This window comes from Ceratotherium simum, chromosome 32 (genome assembly GCF_057802395.1).
Source record: "Ceratotherium simum simum isolate JZ-2026a chromosome 32, ASM5780239v1, whole genome shotgun sequence".
NCBI lineage: Eukaryota > Metazoa > Chordata > Mammalia > Perissodactyla > Rhinocerotidae > Ceratotherium > Ceratotherium simum.
Genome location: NC_141931.1, coordinates 2,405,416 through 2,424,167, shown reverse-complemented (window position 1 = coordinate 2,424,167; position 18,752 = coordinate 2,405,416). Strand labels below are relative to the sequence as shown.

Here is an 18,752-nt window from a genome sequence, read left to right as displayed (position 1 = left end):
GATGTATTGATTTACTCTCTCCACATTAACACTTCCTGAGTGATTATAATGAACCCGCTCTTTTTTCCTCTTGAAAACATGGGTTTCCTTTACATTAATATTACATTAATAACCTCCCAGAGAACCAGTGAAAGCATAAAAATAAGATGGGATAAACAGAGTTTTACCTGACTCACCCATTATCCTACTGAGAGCAGCGTTTCTGGTGGGTGATTCGTCAAGGCCCTCAATCCCACTGTAGAGAGAATGGGAAATTCTTCGTTCTCTATCGTCCAACACCGTTTCAATGGGCAGCTCAGGTCCAGAGGGGCTCCCAGGTGACTTTAGCTGTAGCGAAAGGAGGAACAAGGGAAAATCAGTACTGGAGGCCCACTAGCAGCATGGGGGAATTATAACAACTCGCCCAAGGCCTGCATCCAACTGGGTACCAAATGAACTAGAACTTTTCACCCTGTACCAAAATAATTTGTGATGACAGCTCTGCCTAATGACCAACTTTCTGTGCCACTTTACACTGTGCCTCCCATGAAGTTCTGTCAGATTTTAACCACTGGAGGAAAAATATGTATATTAAAAGCTTTTTTTTTTTCAAACTTAGCTTGTTGCTTATTTTTTCAATCTGACCGTTAGTATCTGCTGAAGTCAATTTAAGTTATGGTTTAATTCAGAATTCTTTATGAGATGTTGCTCTGCACAGGGCATGCTTTATCAGAATGGAAGTTGCAATTTAGCTATACTTTTTACACATATCATATGTAAATACACCTAACAATGAGCACACATTTGTGTGTGTGCTGGTAGAATGCCTACCTCTTCTACAAGACCTAAAAGACCACTTGTCAGCTCATGTGTCTTGAAAAATACACTGAGCTTAAATTTCTTCTGCTAGAAATTAGGACTAACCATCCTATTCTCTTATTCTAAGTATGAGATAGTGAGTAACTGAGAGAAGCACTTTAATAGTATACAAACAACATAGAAGTAAGGACCAAATATTCCAATGCAGCAGGCAAAGAGGCGTATTTCATAAACATATACAATCTACTACATAAGCCAAGAATACAGGACAATCTCTAACACCATAAATGAAAATAGTATGTGGCATTCTTTAAAACAGCTGTGCCTTATTAGTCATATTCTTAATAAAAATAATAAGAATAAGGAACCTATGTTAGTAAGGCCTTGAAACAAACCCACTTCAAGGAGGAACAAAGCACACTTAACTACAATCCTCCAACGTGGGCTCTGGGATTAACCCCATGGACAAGTATCTTGTGACGCCTTGGTGCTGGCTTGCAGTCAGAGGCACAGAGGGCTGAGGGGTTGGGGGTCAGGGGAGGTGGGGGCACAGTACAACACAGCAAAGTGGGAGAGAAGACAGCACATTCCAAACAGATGAAACCACAACTGTGGTGGTGCCTGCATCTGAACAAATTATTATTTCTGTTAGAAGCTATCATCTGTTTAATATAAATGAGATATTTAATGAAGCTCCGAACTGTAGACTTATCTCTCCCAGTTTGATAAGCATTGGAGAGATTTAATGCATTGAAGGGTCAACACAATTACAATTGGAGGCCCGTCAAACTGCAGGAGAATAATAAACTTGCAGTGCTGGCGAATTAGACTCACTAAGGTTTAAATTGTGAAATGAGGATTTGTTTTATGAGTTTTTTTTACATTGTAGATTACAACTGACAGCTTTACTGAAAAGTAAATTAAATATTCAAGGTCTCTGATGTAAAAAGTAAAAGAATATTTTCTGAAAGAATACTATCCTAAATGCCAAGGTACTCTGGGGAGGAAAAAAACAGAAACAAGCAACATGAAGACCCTATACATTTAAGAACAAATATGTCTGAATTTTTTAGATGAGCACATACATTAAAGAAATAGAATACGCGCTACTCAAGTCTCTATACACAAGACCTTCTTCCTATACAATAATTCATTTTATCATAAGACAGACAACATATCCTCAAGTTTGCTTAACAAACATATTTAATTGAACCATATAACTCTGCAATTTCCTAGATGATAAAATCTTTATAAAACTCCTTCAAGAAAAAAATCCCTAAATATCCCAAGAGGCTATTTTAGAATTTTATGAAGTCAAATAAAAATTCCATTTGACAAATAGCACATGCAGGCTTTCTAGAGGAAAACAATAAGATGCCTGTTTAGAAAGAACCTCGCACTGGAGCGTTTTCCTGGGAAAGAGTCTACACCTCCCCTACCTCCTAACCACGTCTAATTTGCATCTCAAAAGACAGATTTAAATGAAGACATCAATAGCCTACTACATAAATATTTAACAGAAGACACAATGCTTTTTAATTTCTTTTAAAAAAATCTGATTGGGGTACACAGTTTTGTTTTAAATCTTTTGATGATTTTTTTTGTTGCAAGAAAACGAGTTTAAGAAAGAGAAATGTGTCCGAGTGGCGCCGCGGCAGCCGAGAGGAAGAGAGGCAGAGCAGGGCGGTTCTGGAGCAGCCAAGCCTTTCTGCGACTGGCTGCTCCCAGGCCGGTCCAGTCCCCTGAGATAAACCCTATCAAAATGATGCTTCATCAGAAGAAGAAACCAAAGTAAAAGAACTGTAATTTTCACTTTGTTGTTTGTTGTCTGAAGTGCAAAAATGCTCATCAATCCAAATTCAGTCAGTCCTGGGGAGGTGGTTTGTGCTGACCTCCTCAGCTCCATCTCTAGGAAAATAGGAAAGCCTTTCCACTTATTCAAGAAAAAATAGCTCTGGGTTGCAGCAAGTAACTCATATTGGTGGCAGTGTAAAGCCATGTAGTCTTTTTCTAAAGTAATGTGGAAATGTTTATCACAGGTCAAAAAATCTCTCATACTCTTTGACCAGGACATTTACTTCACTTTGTGGTCATTATCCTAAGGAAATAATAAGCTAAGTGAATAATACATATTTATGGGAATCAATATTTGTCACAACTTTATTTACAAATGTATAAAAATTGGGAATTACCTCAATATCTAAAAACAATGTCAATATAGTATGCTCTTAAAAAAGATATTCAAATGACCATATATTGCTTTTATAACCAGAAAATAATAAATACTATTTAATAACAAAAAACTGGGTATTTTCCAATGAATATGCTTTTCATTATAAACTTGGCCTACTCTTCTTTTCTTAGGAAAAGTTAAAATCTTGGTTTCTTTTAAAAAGTTAATACAATTTCTGTGAGGTTTAGTAAAATCTCATGTTGTTACAAGTATGCACTAGTGGCTCAAATGATGTCTTTCACATAAAGAAAATGTATCCCACCATCTCTATTATAAACATTGAAAAGTTGGCAGAGATGTGGCCCTAATTCCCTTTAGCAAACTTAAAACTGGGTCCTAGTTAGTAACTGGCATGATCTCATTATTTGATATTTCAGTCTTTATGGAATTAGTCTATTTTAGCCCCAATGCCTGGCACAGAGCAGGCATTGGGTGAATAATTGGATGAAAAAATTCATTTCTAAGTGAATGACTCAGATTTTCCTTAAAATGGTTTCGAGAACTTACACATACTAGGCCATGTGAAAGAAGGCCTTGAAAGCCGAGGGCACAGCATAATGTTGAAATTAAAAGAAATTTGACCTAGATTACAATTACATATTGTATAATCCAAAGAACAGGTCAACACAAAGCAATAAATAAAAGACAGAGTTTAGCTTTGGAGAAGAGTGGCTGGAGCCTCAGGGTCCAGTTTCAGGTTCTGCTTGCACGCAGCACCACATTTAATTTCCTTCACATCCCCACGCGAGCGACAGCAAGGATCAGAGAGGTGACGTCAGCTCCCCGAGTCATTCTGCCTGCATGTGGCAGACCCGAAATGTAACTTACTCTGTCTGATGCCAAAGCCCATGCTTTTATTGTATGCTACTTCCCAACACAACCAGAATTTAAACTGCCCAAACAACACAGTCACAGTCAATTAGACCCACTCGCATGCATAAAGAGGAATGGACACCTCGCTTCTAAATTCCTTTGCCACTACCTTGGCCTTGCAGCCATTAAGCAAATCATTTGACCTCTGTGCATTTATTTCTTAATACATGAAATGAAGAGAATCATAAGTGATACCTTAGGCCCCTTCCTACTCTAAAATAGCCTTCTAATTCTAAAAGGATTAAACCTAGAGAGAGAATTCATTTTAAAGTAGTCCTGATGACTAAATCTTTGACCCCTTCCTATGGGGCCCAAGCCAAAAGCTCACCTTTTGTCACATTCTCCATTGCTACTAAGACAAGGCTTTCTAGGAAGTCACGTCTACATAGACGTGTTGAACAACGGAACGACTGGAAGCTATGTGAAATTACAGTAATTTCTACAAATATTAATTTTTTTAGAATATTTAAAATCAGCATAATTCTCATATATAGGTTATTTTCAATACTCCAGGAATGATGTCAGCTGTTTACCCCCATTTCCCTCCACTCTACTTCCAAGTCCTCCACAAACTCTTCCTTTGTGGTAAGTGATACCAACGTTTCTGCCTCTTGCTTTATGTATTCTTTCCAATGGAAAAGAATGCTAGGACTTAAGGAATTTTTCTCCAAAATGGTTAATCCATCTTTCAGGAGCACAACACAAGGGGATGCCATTTCTTTCTTTCTTTTTTTTTTTTAAAGAAACAATTACTGCTTATGAAATGTTTTTAAATGTACTTAAGGGCATTAGAGCTAAAGAAAGCTAAGGAAATTCAAAATCATGGCCAAAAAAAATTCATTTTGTTACCTTGTCTGATGATTTCCTTAGAACTTTAGTCTCCGATAGTAACTAAATTATTTTTTCCTTCTAAAAATGCCAGACTCTCCAGGATTACCTCCCTCGTCGTTCAGTCCACGTTTGAGTGACAGGCCCTAGGTTGGAGGCCAGGGAGGGTGAGAGACAGGAACACGGCAGGTGGACGAGGTCCCAGCCATCTCAGAATTTACAGTTCCCACGAAAGAAAACGAAAGAGGAAAGCATGACAGTGAGAGAGTGCTGAGCGAAGGTAAGTGCATGGGACTATGGAAACACTTTAGAGAGAGAAACTAAAATGTAAAGGCTGTCTGTGCTAGGACAAGGGGCAGAACGGACTCGTGTGGGAAACCTGGAGACGACAGAGAGCATCATGCATCTGAGAAGTCGTAGGCAGAGCAGAGTAGCTAGAGCAGAGACTGCACAGGGACAGGCTGGAGGGGCAGAGATGCCAGTCCTTGCACGTCCTAGTGCGCCATGTGATGGAGACTGGCATCTATCCTGGACAGGATGGAAGGCCCCTAAGGGATTTCAGCAGGGAGTGACACGATCAATTTGTTTTGTAGAAATATCTGCCTCACTGCAGGGTAGAGAATGGATTGAGAGAGAAATCCTGATTGCAGAGAAATCCTTCAAGGAGCCGCAGCAGTGAGCCTGGTGAGATGACGCGGCCTGAAATCAGACAACGACAGAGGCGATGGACAAAAGTGGGTTGAGAAGGGAGAGATTCTGGAAGCAGAAGCTACAGGGATAGTAAAGGCATTTGAGAGGCCAAGAGTGATCCCAGAGCTCCTGCTTCTACAACAAAGGAATGGTGGTGCCACTCACAGGGAGAAGCGGGAATGAGGGTGGGTGAAGCGGCTCAAGGAGGAACTGGTTTTGGAGGAAAAAGCATAAATAAAGTTTTGGGCATCTTGTGAACTAGATGCCTGAGAGCCATGGCAGTGGATATTTCCACGGGCAGTTGCATAGAAGGATCTGGAACTAGAACAGAGTTCTGAGCTGGAAACAGACTTACGGGATTCATCATTACATAGGCGGCATCTGAAGACCAGGGAATGAAGTCATCTAGGGTGCTGCCAGAGTCAGAGGCAACAGCCCAGGAAGAGCCTTGAGAAACACTAACAATAAAAGAACAGGCAGAAAAGAGGCACCTTAGGGGAGAGAGAAGAGCCAGGGTGAAGTAGGAGAAAAATGGTGAGAAATGATTCAAGAATGAGGTGGTGTTCAAAGATTTCTGCAAGGTCAAGCAAAACAGACTGAGAAATGTCTTCCAGAGGATGTCTCGAATGTGCTGTACAGGAATAAATACCAGTGAAATGTAGGGCAAGAGGATACATAGCATGGAGAGTTGATAAGTAATTTCTAAAACAAAATGTTAATATACAGCACTTACCACAAATAAGGGCAAGGAAAGATGTGAAAAAGTACCAAAGATTTTGTTTTGCAAATTCTCATCTTCTCTAGCTTAAAATTGAGTATGCAAACCCTTGATTTAAAGATGAGTTACTAAAATATAGTTTTGTGATACTGTCCAAGACTGGACTACACAGCTGACTAACAGACCCAGAAGGAGAGAAGTCAAGCACATTATTTTGGCTTGAGGTTCATTCGTGACAAGATCCCTCTGCTTATGTCAATATTTACTGTAACATAATTTACACATACCCTTCCCGTAATTCAGGGAGATGTTCTTGCAAAGGTAATATATAAAATAAAGTACAACAGCAGCACAATCACGTCTCATGCCTTATGGGAAGCTGCACTGAGCTCTCCCGTCTTCATATAAGTCTTTAGTTAAACCCTGTCAGTACAAAAGGCTTCTCACTAGTATTACAAAGAAAGCACAGTGCTCGAGATCAGATTGTTTTGATGTAATCGTTTTATAAGCTTCCTCTATCCTAAGAAATAGTAATAACCAGCAACGTATGAAAATGATACCATAAGGAATCTTGAATATTAAAGTCTATTACTGTCTACTGCAGCTGTTCCCCTACTTAAATCATTTTCATTCACATAAATTCATATGCAGAAGTGAATGAGACACAGAGATATTTCAGTGGGATTCCAATTTCATGTCTTTTACGGGACAACCGGGAACAGACCAGTGCTTTTATCAAAACGTTTTCCGGCTGGTACAGGTTTGCTTCGCTACTGTTTGAGGAACAAGAGGGAATAAGCTGAATCAGATGAAAGCACGTTTGGATTCAGGATGCTGATCTTCAGCACATTTCTTACATTTTAAGTCCCCCTGTAACACTCAATGCTTTCCTCTGAAGAAAACTTGAAGGTGTTACAAATTTTAGTTTGTTTCTAAAGAGACTAAGAGTATGATATATTGTCCAGTAGAATGTAAGTTCTACGAGGGAAAGAACCCCATCTGTTTTATGCACCACCGTATCCCCAGGATCTAACATATTTTCTGAACATAGTGGATGCTCAGTAACAATCTGTCGAATGAATACTGTCCCAGGGGACGTGAAATTATTCACTTTCAGAAAAAGACCCAATAAAGACTAATGTGTCTTGTAAACTTACTGTTGAGAATTTTTTATTGTAGGACTTTGCAGAACTTGCATTAAAAGATCAGTTACTGATTTGGCAACCAATAAAAACTATTATTCAAGAAAACCAATCTAGCAGCCTGCTCTGAGGGATCAGCATTTACAGTTTTCTTACACAAGTCAATGTTTGTGTGTCCCACTCTCTTCCACTCTGAGATTTTTAGTTACAGTTACATTGTTCTCTTGTTGTTGTGGAAATTAATTTGTTAATTATTGTTAACTCATTCTCCACTTGGAAAATAAAAACAATATTAAAAAAAACAATGGTCAATAACCTTTCAAAAACTAATCACCTCTAGATCAACTACCCACTGAGGTCAAGAGTACATTTTTGTTGCAAAATCTGATTGTATTATAGGATTGCATGAATTATCATCACAATCTGAAAAGCTTGCTTTATATCTTTATTAAATATAGATTTTAAAATTAAGAAAAACACAATTTAGATACAATTTTAAGTTTGTATGATTTGCTAGTAATTTTCTCCCAGTTGATCTAAAAATGTGGGGATGTGAGCATCAATAAAACCAAAAGCAACAAACCTTACACTTGCAAGAAGCTTTGCTCTGTAAATTATCAAGTCCCACCTACTTTCTATAGATGGCACATAATTTATAACAGATCCATAAAATTTGGTTTTCTCCAGGTTCCAATATTAATTATCAAATATATATATAATTTCTTTTAGGGGGCCAGCCCCATGGCCTAGTGGTTAAGTTTAGCACTCTCCTCTTCAGCGGCCCAGGTTCAGTTCCCAGGCAGGGACCTACACCACTACTCAGCAACCATGCTGTGGCGGCAACTCACATAAAAAGTAGAGGAAGATGGGGACAGACGTTAGCTCAGGGCAAATCTTCCTCAAGCAAAAAGAGGAAGATTGGCAACGGATGTTAGCTCAGAAAAAAAAAAAAAAAAAATATATATATATATAATTTCCTTTAGATTTTCAAATGCCATGCTATACAAGAAAGTATGTTTCCACTTAATACGCTTTTACTTATTTGGGAAAATAGATGATTATACCCTCAGGAGAGGACACCCTGCCTACTCACTCCTAATTACCTATTGCAGTGTATATGTAGACCCACTATGCACCACACAATAGACACCACTGAGAAAGTAGGCACTCAAGGGAAAAACTCTACCCCAGTGAAGGACAAAGGGAGATGGGTGATGGAGGGATGCTTACACTTGTGACAATGCCACAGGAGAAACAGACTCTCCCGTTAGGGACTTTGTAAGAGGATCCCGTTTTAAATAAAGAAAACGAACAAGCAATTGTTTCATTGTTTCTCCCTCCCACGTACAACCCCGCTGAAGCTGAATAGAAGAGAAACTGTTGGCTCTGGGCAGGAAAATGTGGCCTTGTTTTCAAGAAGAGATCCCAGCTAAAGGTGCCTTTAAGATGCCAGTGTTATCTGCTGGGTTGGCAACAGAAATACTAATGCATGCTCAGGAATATTTTGACCACAGAATTAAGAAAATAAATCACAATCCACTGACAACACAATAAAACTCTAGCAAGCAAAGATAATTTATAGTCTTTTGAGGTAAAGTCCCAGGGCCTGCATTCTCTGTTCAATGTTAGGACAGAAACTTAGTCTTATTACAATTTCAAATGCTAGCGTCTTTTGTCTTTTTATTTTGTATTCTTTACCTCATTGCACTTGCTGATTCGCCTTGCGACAATAAGCTGGATCATTCCTCGCTTGTTCCCTTCGGTGGACATAGACCTTCTGAGGGTTTCCATGGCGTCTTGGTTCGTCTTGCCCAACAGGGATTCGCCATTCACTGCTATCAGTTGATCATTCACCCGAAGCCTTCCATCCTGGGAAGAAAGCAGGTAAAAATAAGTGCTATTAAATAATCTGTTATAAAAGAAATTGCTTTTCCTTTTGTTAAAAAAATAAAGACAGCAACCAAAAAAAAAAACAGCTTTAATCCTAATGGATTATGCCCAATTGAGCACCAGCATAATAATGTCTAAGCAGTCATTGCAGCCTGTGTCTATTTCAATCATTTATACGTTTGTAAATCAAGTCATTATCATAATCTGTTTACCAAAATAGCATACTAATTCAAAGGACACAAAGTGATTACTTTCTTGCTTCCAGAGACACCCATAGAGGTTATTTACAACCCAAGACATGCAGAAGCTCAAGGCTATTAGACAAGTGCAGAGAAGTGCCCCCTTAACCAACAGCCAGGAAATGTTCTCTAGACTGGGAAATAGGATAATTGACCCACAGGCAGGAGAGGGGAGGGGAGAAGATTAACCTTTACTGTGTGGCAGCTCTGTGCCAGAACCCAAGCTCAGTCTTTGCATAGATTATCTTCATTGAGCCAGAATGACTGTGGGTTGTAAATTCTGAGACAAAACATGGGGAGCTGAAGCTACAGATTCCACCCCAAAACGAGAAATGACAGAGATTTCTGCTAGTTGTTTGATCACGGATGAGGTGTTTGAGAAAACATTTGTTAAATGTTATAGGGTACCAGAATACGCTGCCCCAAAATATGCCACACCGGCACAGGATTATTTTGAGCTGAAGGCAACTGAGAAATGGCAGACACGGAGGAGCTCGCTGTCCTCTTCCTGGCTAAACGCAAGGCATGAACTTCTCTTTTATGAAAGTGTCCCCTCTCCTCTCCCAAACCAGGAAGGGGAGCCCCTCATCACCAGAGGCAGAGATGGCACTAAGATTAGTCTGCACAAACAAACCTTACAAAATCAACTTTATCTGCCATTAGTTTCCTCCATATATTTACCTTCCCACATTTTACCTCCCCCAGCCCAGATGCCTTGTCCTTGTCTAATCCCTGCACAATTCCTCGCCCTCTGCTAAACGGTATATAAGCTTCCAAGTCTAACCACGTCTTTAGGTTTTCACATCTTTTCTGTGGAGCCCCCTTATGCGTAAAATTAAAAATATTAACATCAATAAAATTTGTAAACTTTTTCTCCTGTTAATCTGTCTTTTGTCAGTTTAATTCACAGGCTGCAGAAACAGAATCTAAGAGGGTCAAGTTTTTCCTCCCTTACAGTGTATACGTTTCCAAAATAGGAATAAGATTGGAATTCAATATTTTTGCTACTGGGCATAAGACTGATAAAGCTGACATCTGCTTACTTTAGAGGCTGCTCCTCCATTAATAATGGACTTGACAAAGATTCCCAGATCCGCGTGGTTCTCTTTTGACCGGTTACCTTTGACACTGACACCGAGACCGGCTGATCCTGAATCATTAAGTGGAACTTCAAATGTCAGAAATTCCCTGGTGCCATCAGGCGTGAGAACAATATCCTCGTCTTCTGCTTTCTAATAGGAAACAAAATTGCATAGCAGATTATATTCCAATGTTTCTTTCTCAGTTATTTTTAAAGACTGCTAATGAGCAGTTCTTTCATCAGAACAGGCACAGCATTTCCACCAAAGTTCCATGAAAAGATCCATGATAACAGGGCATCTGCACCCCTCCAGATGATTCCTGGAACCAGCTGTAATATTTTTATGCAGCACTTGTTTCAATATTGAAACAAAACCAAACCAGATTCTGAGAAATATAGGAGAAAACCGCAGCAGAAGGACTGAAGATACATAAACTCCTAGAGTTTTAGATTTTCTTTTTTTTGGTCTGTTTATACATTCTAAACCACAGGAGAAAAACAGTAACAGCAGGAATCAAAATAAATAAATATAACTCATTTATCTTTTTTTTTCATTAGGAATTTCCACTGTTATTAATAGCTTAGTGTTCACTAATGCTGTATCACTTTATTCACAAACAACAACATATCTTGATGATACACAGTCAGCAGAAAAAGGTATTCATTTTCAGAGAGCCACTAGAGAGTTTTAACCTTCAGCGCCTGTGAGAAAAAGTGGAGACGATCAACGACAGAGAAAAACTTTCAACCACACTGTACCATAGAGAATACAGCTGGTGACTATTACTCAAGCAATATTGTTTAATTAATTAGTTGCATAGGCAAGCTTTGATTTCATAATTGCAGTCATCAAGTGCATAAGAAGTGCATCAGAACACAACACATTTAAGATACACAAACTCTTGCCCATCTTCCTTAAAACAGCGAGGAAGAAACGAAAGCTTCAAGTAAAACCTGATGAAATGCAGGGGGATGACATATTCTGTCAGTAAAAACACTGTACGCCAGAGGAAGCAGTCTGCCCTCTGAGCTCCTTTTCAGGAGTGCCACCCACGGCCAAGCCTTCACCACCCAGATCTATCTCTACACCAGTCAGCTCCAAATAGGCAAGGCCAGAATTCTATTTCAAACTCAGTATGTCCAACCAGACGATGGACATGTGGCACAAGCCACACGGATCACAACAAAATGCCTCATCTGGTCCTGCAACCTCTTCCTCCTCCTCTTTTCTCAAGTTTGAAATATTTTTCCAGCATCCACCTAGTCACTCAAGCTGGAATCACCCAGTTATAATGGAAGAATGGTTAAACATATAATGGCATATCATTAGGCTGGATTACAACGCATCCTTTAAAGATCGTGCTTTGTAAGAATTTCCATTACACACATGCACGTGTGTACTGCAGAGGCTACTGCAGAGCAACGGAAACGTGGGTAGACTTCAATTTCTTTTCTTTGTATCTCAACACGTTTAAAATTTTCTAATAACCATCAAAATTAACATAACAATGATAAAATAATTTTAAAAGGAATGTGGGGATTTAACATGCAATCTCAGCTATCTCACTCAATTAAGTGAAATAATTTTTGGAAGTACAGCATTCATCAGTAAGAGATTATTTTTTTAGATTATAATACAAGAGATATGCTATTTTTAAATCTCCAAATCCATAATAATATGATTTGTAAAGTGATCTTTCTAATTTACTAATATTCAATATTAATATTTAGGGTAAGACATTCTTTGTGCCACCGCAAAGGAAAGCCTCATAGTTATTAGGACAACGCGTGTTTCAAAAAAATAAACTCACTAACATGTTAAAAACAGGAAAACTACCTAATAAAGAAAACAAAATAAGAACAACTTGTAAAGATACAGGGCAATAGCTGTGTGAACCATACAAACTAAACACATTTCAGTATCAAAGTTAAAATAAAGCCTAAACCTGTTCATTATGAAAACTTTCTTATATTTAAAATATTCCCAGAGAATAATTATAGCTCATATAAAACCAATGTATTGAGGAGAAATAAACATCAAATACTCATATCAAAATATTGATATCACATCACATATTCATTATGCAAAAGTAACTTTATATTCCTGTTTTGCTCTATAAACCTTTATTTTTATCCACATGGTTCAACATCATTACAGAATACTACATAACGACTTTGTGTGCGTGAACACAGCTACCTCCATAAAATCTGTTATAAAAACATAACGTACAGCTAAAGTTTGTATCTGAAATACAAAATAGGATCAAAACACACCACAGTCCCCTTCTACCTTAAATTCAGAAGTAACTGAAAGATGAAACTTACTCTCTGAATCAGTATTTATATTCCTGAGAAGGCTGCATTTGAAAAGACATGGGCACCCAAGATTAGTCCTCTGCTGAGCACACGTATGTCTGAACATTCAGTACATTCATTTGCCTCAAATCTGGAAAGTTCTTAATTGTCACTTACTGATTCAGATCTTCAGTTTGGCTTTTTAATGTTTACTGATTCTGACATTTCCATAACATTTTACCACGGCTTAAAATTCTCATTTTTCTCTACTTGAAAAACCAAGATACGGAGCTGACTGAATATATGAAGAAAAATTTTAATCAAGTTGGAATCATCTCCTGACATGCCCTACTCTGAACTTGTCTTAAAGGAGACTATATTCTCCATGGGAAAGTTTCATTTATTATGAAAACTGCAGGATGAGAATAATGTTCTTTTTCAGCTTTCTTATCAAGTCTCAAGTCATTATTATCATTAAAAACATTTAAGTGAGAGATTGTACTTTTCCTTTGATATTTCATTATTAATCCATTTGGCTCTTGACATAAGACTGAAATTAATGCCAGCTTTTAGAACTTAATTCTCTGGCAGCAAAACGTTAAAAAAATTTTTTGCTCTTCAAAAACCATTTTAAACGCTAGATTATAGAGAACTTTTACGAAGTCCTACTAGTGTGGGGTTTTCTTCATTCTGATACAAAAGAGAAGCCAATTTGCTATCATCTTGATTGTTATTCCATCCAGATTCTATACCTTATCAACCATTTCTTGAGTCAAATTCTTTCTACACACAGTAAATTTTCTTTAATTTGCTCCTCAAGCCACTTGCACGTGATCACGTCACTCAAGAACATGTCAGACCCCTTGTGAACATGCAGTGTATGTACACTCCAAGTGCTTTTTCCATCAATGCGACCTGTCACTTCTTCTTTGCCCATTACTCCATTGGCATTTCTGCCTTTTAATGCACAGAAAAACTGGGCAATTTCGCTTAGCATATTAGAAGCAGGAAACCTGCTGAATAGGCAGCATGGAAGCCATTTACTTCCCCTATCCTCAGAGCAGCAGCAAAGATGCACTCTTATATCTGCTGCGAGACAGAAAAACAGCCACAAGTGACCAGCACCAAGGCCCAGTTTTCCTTCTTCCCCAACAACAGTCCCAACAGCCGTGAGGACACAGCATAGGCCGTTCCGAGGCAGCAGTTAATCTGCAAAATGGGTAGATGTATAAGAGGGGAAATAAAAGTTGCTTATATCAAGCAGCAGAAAAATAATCACGAGAAGAGTAATCTCTGAGTCTTAATATACAAAAATTTTGACAAGTGCACACAATATTGTGGAGAGGCAAAAAAAAAATATGCTATGTATACATATCATACGAGGCCGTAAAATTATAGACGTGAGTCCAATAGCTGATTTGTAGCTCTGCAAAGAAACAAATGACACAGCACATATTTTATCACTTGTGAAATAATAAGATGTATATACATCTGATTCCTGCTAATATTTTGATCTTTGGCCCCAGTTCCTGACACAGAGTTCCCAAACCCCTTAGAATTTTCTGGGTGATGAGAGCATCTTTTGTTCTAATGAGGTGACTCTTGGTGAGCTCCTGGATAGGGTCTGGTCACCAGGAAGACCACCCCCATGATCAAAAGCTTGGAACTTTCAGCCCCACTCCCCATCCTCCAGGGAGGGGAAAAAAGCTGGAACTGGATAACTGATCACGCCTACATGATGAAGCCTCCATAAAAGTCCCCAAAGTATGGGGTTTGGAGACTTCCAGGTTGATGAATGCATCAACATGCCGGGAGGCTACCACATCTCAGCTCCACAAGAGCAATAGCTCCTGAGCTCAAGACCTTCAGACTGAGACCTACCTACTTCTTCATCTGGCTGTTAGTTTGTATCCTTTCAGACATCCTTTGTAATAAATCCACAACAGTAAGTAAACTGTTTTCCTGGGCTCTGTGAGTTGCTCTAACAAATTATGGAACCTAAAAAGAGGGTAGTGGGAACCTCTAATTTGTAGCCAAGTCAGACAGAAGTTTGGGTAACTTGGGGACCTCTATTTGCAACTGGCGTCTCCAGTGAGGGTCAATCCTTAACGTGTGGGGTCTACATCAACTCCAGGGAGTTAGTGTCAGAACTGCTTGTGTGGAAAACTCACACACCTGGTGTCATAAGTGTCGTGGGTGTGAGTAGAGAAATAACGGCAGAGAGGATTTTCCTGCTCATTGCTCCACTATAATTAATTGATTTCTCTCTCTCTCTTCTCCAGAGAGTCAATATCTTTATTGCACAAATCCTAATAAATTAATAACCAAAAGATAAACACTCTCAGTAACAAATGGGAAAGGGATGTGAACGAGCAATTCATTCAAGAAAGATGAGTGGACCCAAAAATAAGTAAAAGGTTCAACCAACTTGCAACCAAAGACATGCAATCAACAAAAGTTATCAAATTGCTGGAAAAAGAGAAAGAAAAAAATTATGTTAAGTAATGATACCCAAGATGTAGAAGGTGTGATGAAGTGGGCCCTTTTTTGCACTCCTGATGAAAACATTAAAAAGTACAATATTTATGGAAGCCAATTTGACAATGCTTATCAAAAGCCTCTACATTTTGCTTATTGCTTAACCTAGAAATACTACTTTTAGTAACATATTATAAAAAACTAATTGTGATCATGAACAAAGGTGTAACTGTTAGGAGGTTCACAGCTTTAATTACCATAGCTAACAACTGAAAACAACCTACATGTATGATATTAGTGAGACAGAAAAACATTTATGACGAAGAAAAGGGGTTTTATCCTGCGGGCTTTTATAACTTGCAGTACTTCACCCATCAAAAGCCTTGATATCATATTTTTATAATTTGTTTAATGTCTGTCTCCTCTACCAGTGAAAGCTTCATAAGGAAGGGATATATCAACCTTTCCTTCTGCTTGGGATATGACCTTTATTAGCTACATGCTATGTGTCTGGAACACGATATATATTAGCTATATATGTAAAGAGGAAAATCAAGAAAAACGCATCAAAATGGTGGCACTGAAGTCACATAATTGCAGGTGATTTTAATTGTCTTCTCCGGTTGACTGAATTTTCTACTATCAATAGAGTACATTACTTTTTGTTACATAAAAATCTCACTGCGTACCATTTCTTTAATTCTTCTTCTTCAAAACCACAGTGTGGAGGAGGAGGGAGGGGAGAACTGTTATAAATGCTGGGCAGGGGCTAGTGCTGGGAGAGGGAAGACTGACATGGAATGAGAACCTCATGATGGCTCTTACAAAACAATTATGCCATGGTGGCAGACCATCGTATTCTCACACTTATATAGAAGTCAAAGGGAGAATACACTTACTCAACATATAGAGATTAAATAATATGCAGTTATCACAAATAGTAACAACCATTTATGTTTTTAATTAAGAGGAGGATTTTTTAAATAGAAAAGTTATCTGGGTTTATTATTTTGCATAAAAGAATAACTCTCCGGTCATACTCCAAATTGTCTTTAAGTTATATATTTTAATTTATCACATATGTGAGATGAATGTTTATGTATGTTATTTGTGCTATTATTTTAAAGTTAATTATTTTTATTAGCAAAGTTAAAATGTCACATCTGGCTTTACTGTACTTTTTTCTAATTCAAATAGCACATGTAAAATAAGTAAAATTTAAAGAACTTAAAAATTTTTTGCTTGATAACACAAATACTGAGAAAAAAATGTTTCATACAGTTATTAAACTGTAACAGTAAGCAAAAAACAGTAAGAAAAATCCTTATCCAATCAAAGAAACATGAAAAAACACAAACTGAGGGACATTCTCAAAGTAATTTGCTCTTCAAAACTGAAAAACAAAAATAAACCGAAGAAATGTTCCAGATTAAGGGAGAATAATGAGACAGGGCAAGTAAATCCCATGTATGATCCTAAATTGGAAACTGGACCAGAATTTGATTCTTACATATTCATTCATTCACTCATTTCTACATGCTACAAAGGACATTAATTGGGACAATCGGTAATAAAACACTTAAATCTATGTTAATTTTCATAATTTTGATAAACATAATGTGGTTACACAATATTCTTGTTCTTAGACTACACACACTAAAATATTTACAGATAAAGGGGAATTATGTCTACAATTTATTCTCAATTCAAAAAAATTATATATTGGGAAGGAAAGGAGGAAAAAAAGGAGGGAGAGGGAGGGGAACATGGAAGAAAATTACATATCAAATGTGGTAAAATATTAACAATTGGGAAAGGTGGGTAAAGTGTATACTGGACTTCTTTGTACTATTCTTGAAACTTTTCTGAAAGTCTGACATTTCAGAATAAAAATTAACATAGTAATTAATCCAGAATAGTTTTGCTCTATCTAAAACAGTTTTTATTTTAAAAATAGACATTACTACCAACACAAGCTTTAAAATAACCTAAGAGTTAAATAGCAATAAAAATATATAATAAATTTGAAAGATATAATTTTACCACTATATCACAAGAGGACAATAAAGAATAACCTAAAATATATTTCCCAAAAGAAAACACACCAAACATTAAGAAATCCTTACCTTACCATAGTAATATTAAGCAATTTCAAATGAATTCCGTCAAAATTGATAACAGAGGTTCACTATACAAAACCATTGTTATTTTTGTAAGATCATGAAAATAGTATTCTACCCCAATTTTGGACAAAGATTGTTTTAAAATAAGCTTGAATCATTTGAATTCAAACTTATTTCATTGAATTATACATCTCAAAACCAAACTATTAAGATTAACATATGATGAGTGTATGACAGTATAAATCTTCAACAAAAACTTAAATTACAAAGTTTTGTACACTTTCATCTGTGTTCTCTAAAGTATCAAAATTAACATACATTATAGGCCTAAAGACGTGTTTCATGATGAGTTCATCCCAAAGAATTTATACAAAGTTTTAGATGTAACGACTCACAATTCACCCCCCATTCACCTTCCCTGTTTGCTCTGTCTGAAGGAACTCCGTTCTTTTTTCCAGCTTTATTGAGATACAATTGACATATGTCAGTTAACTGTACATGTATTGATATGATACACATATATTGAAAAATAATTACCATCGTAGAGTAGCTAACACCTCCATCATGTCACATAATTACCATAATTTCTTTTTTGTGGTGAGAACATTTAAGATCTACTCTCTTAGCAACTTTCAAGTATATAATACAGTATTATTAATTATAATCACCATGTTGTATATTAGATCCCCAGAACTTATTACTCTTATAACGGGAAGTTTATACTCTTTGACCAACACCTTCCCTTTCCCCCATCCCTAGGCCCTAGTAACCACCATTCTACTCTTCATTTCTATGAGTTTGGCTTCTTTTAGATTCCACATGTAAGTGATATCATACAATATTTGTCTTTCTCTAGCTCATTTCACTTAGCGTAATGCCCTTAAGGTCCATGCAGGATGTCCTTCCTTCTTGTAGCTGAATAACATTACATTGTATATATACATACACCCATCTTATCTATTCATCTCTTGATAGACACTTAGGTTGTTTCCATGTCTTGGTTATTGAGAATACTGCTGCAATGAATACGCGGGTGCAGATCTCTCTTCAAGATCCTGATTTCATTTCCTTTGGAAATATACTCAGAAGTGGGATTGCTGGATCACCTAGTAGTTCCGTTTTTAATTTTATGAGGAACTTTCATACTGTTGTCCACAGTGGTGCACCAATTTACATTCCCACCAATAGTGCACAAGGGTTTCCTTTTCTCCACATCCTCACCAACACTTGTCTCTTTGATGATGGTCATTCTAGCAGGTGTGAGGTGATATCTTGTGGTTTTGATCTGCATTTGCATGATGATTAGTGATGTTGAGCACCTTTTCATATACCTGTTGGAAATCTGTATGTCTTCTTTGGAAAAA

General features: G+C 37.4%; 1 protein-coding gene across 19 annotated transcripts in view; it reads right to left on the bottom strand.

Annotated features, from left to right (window-relative positions):
* The window catches only part of PARD3 (par-3 family cell polarity regulator), a 623,149-nt gene that overhangs the window by 226,111 nt on the left and 378,286 nt on the right, over positions 1-18,752 (bottom strand). For 11 of the 19 annotated variants that reach the window (XM_087420623.1, XM_087420632.1, XM_087420630.1 and 8 more), the window contains 3 exons: positions 10,455-10,643; positions 8,981-9,151; positions 168-327 (listed from right to left, as the gene is read on the bottom strand). In XM_087420623.1, coding sequence (XP_087276749.1) covers positions 168-327; positions 8,981-9,151; positions 10,455-10,643 — 520 coding nt within the window. The remainder of the gene's footprint in view (positions 1-167; positions 328-8,980; positions 9,152-10,454; positions 10,644-18,752) is intronic. The other 8 variants (XM_087420636.1, XM_087420634.1, XM_087420631.1 and 5 more) reach the window with 1 other exon arrangement.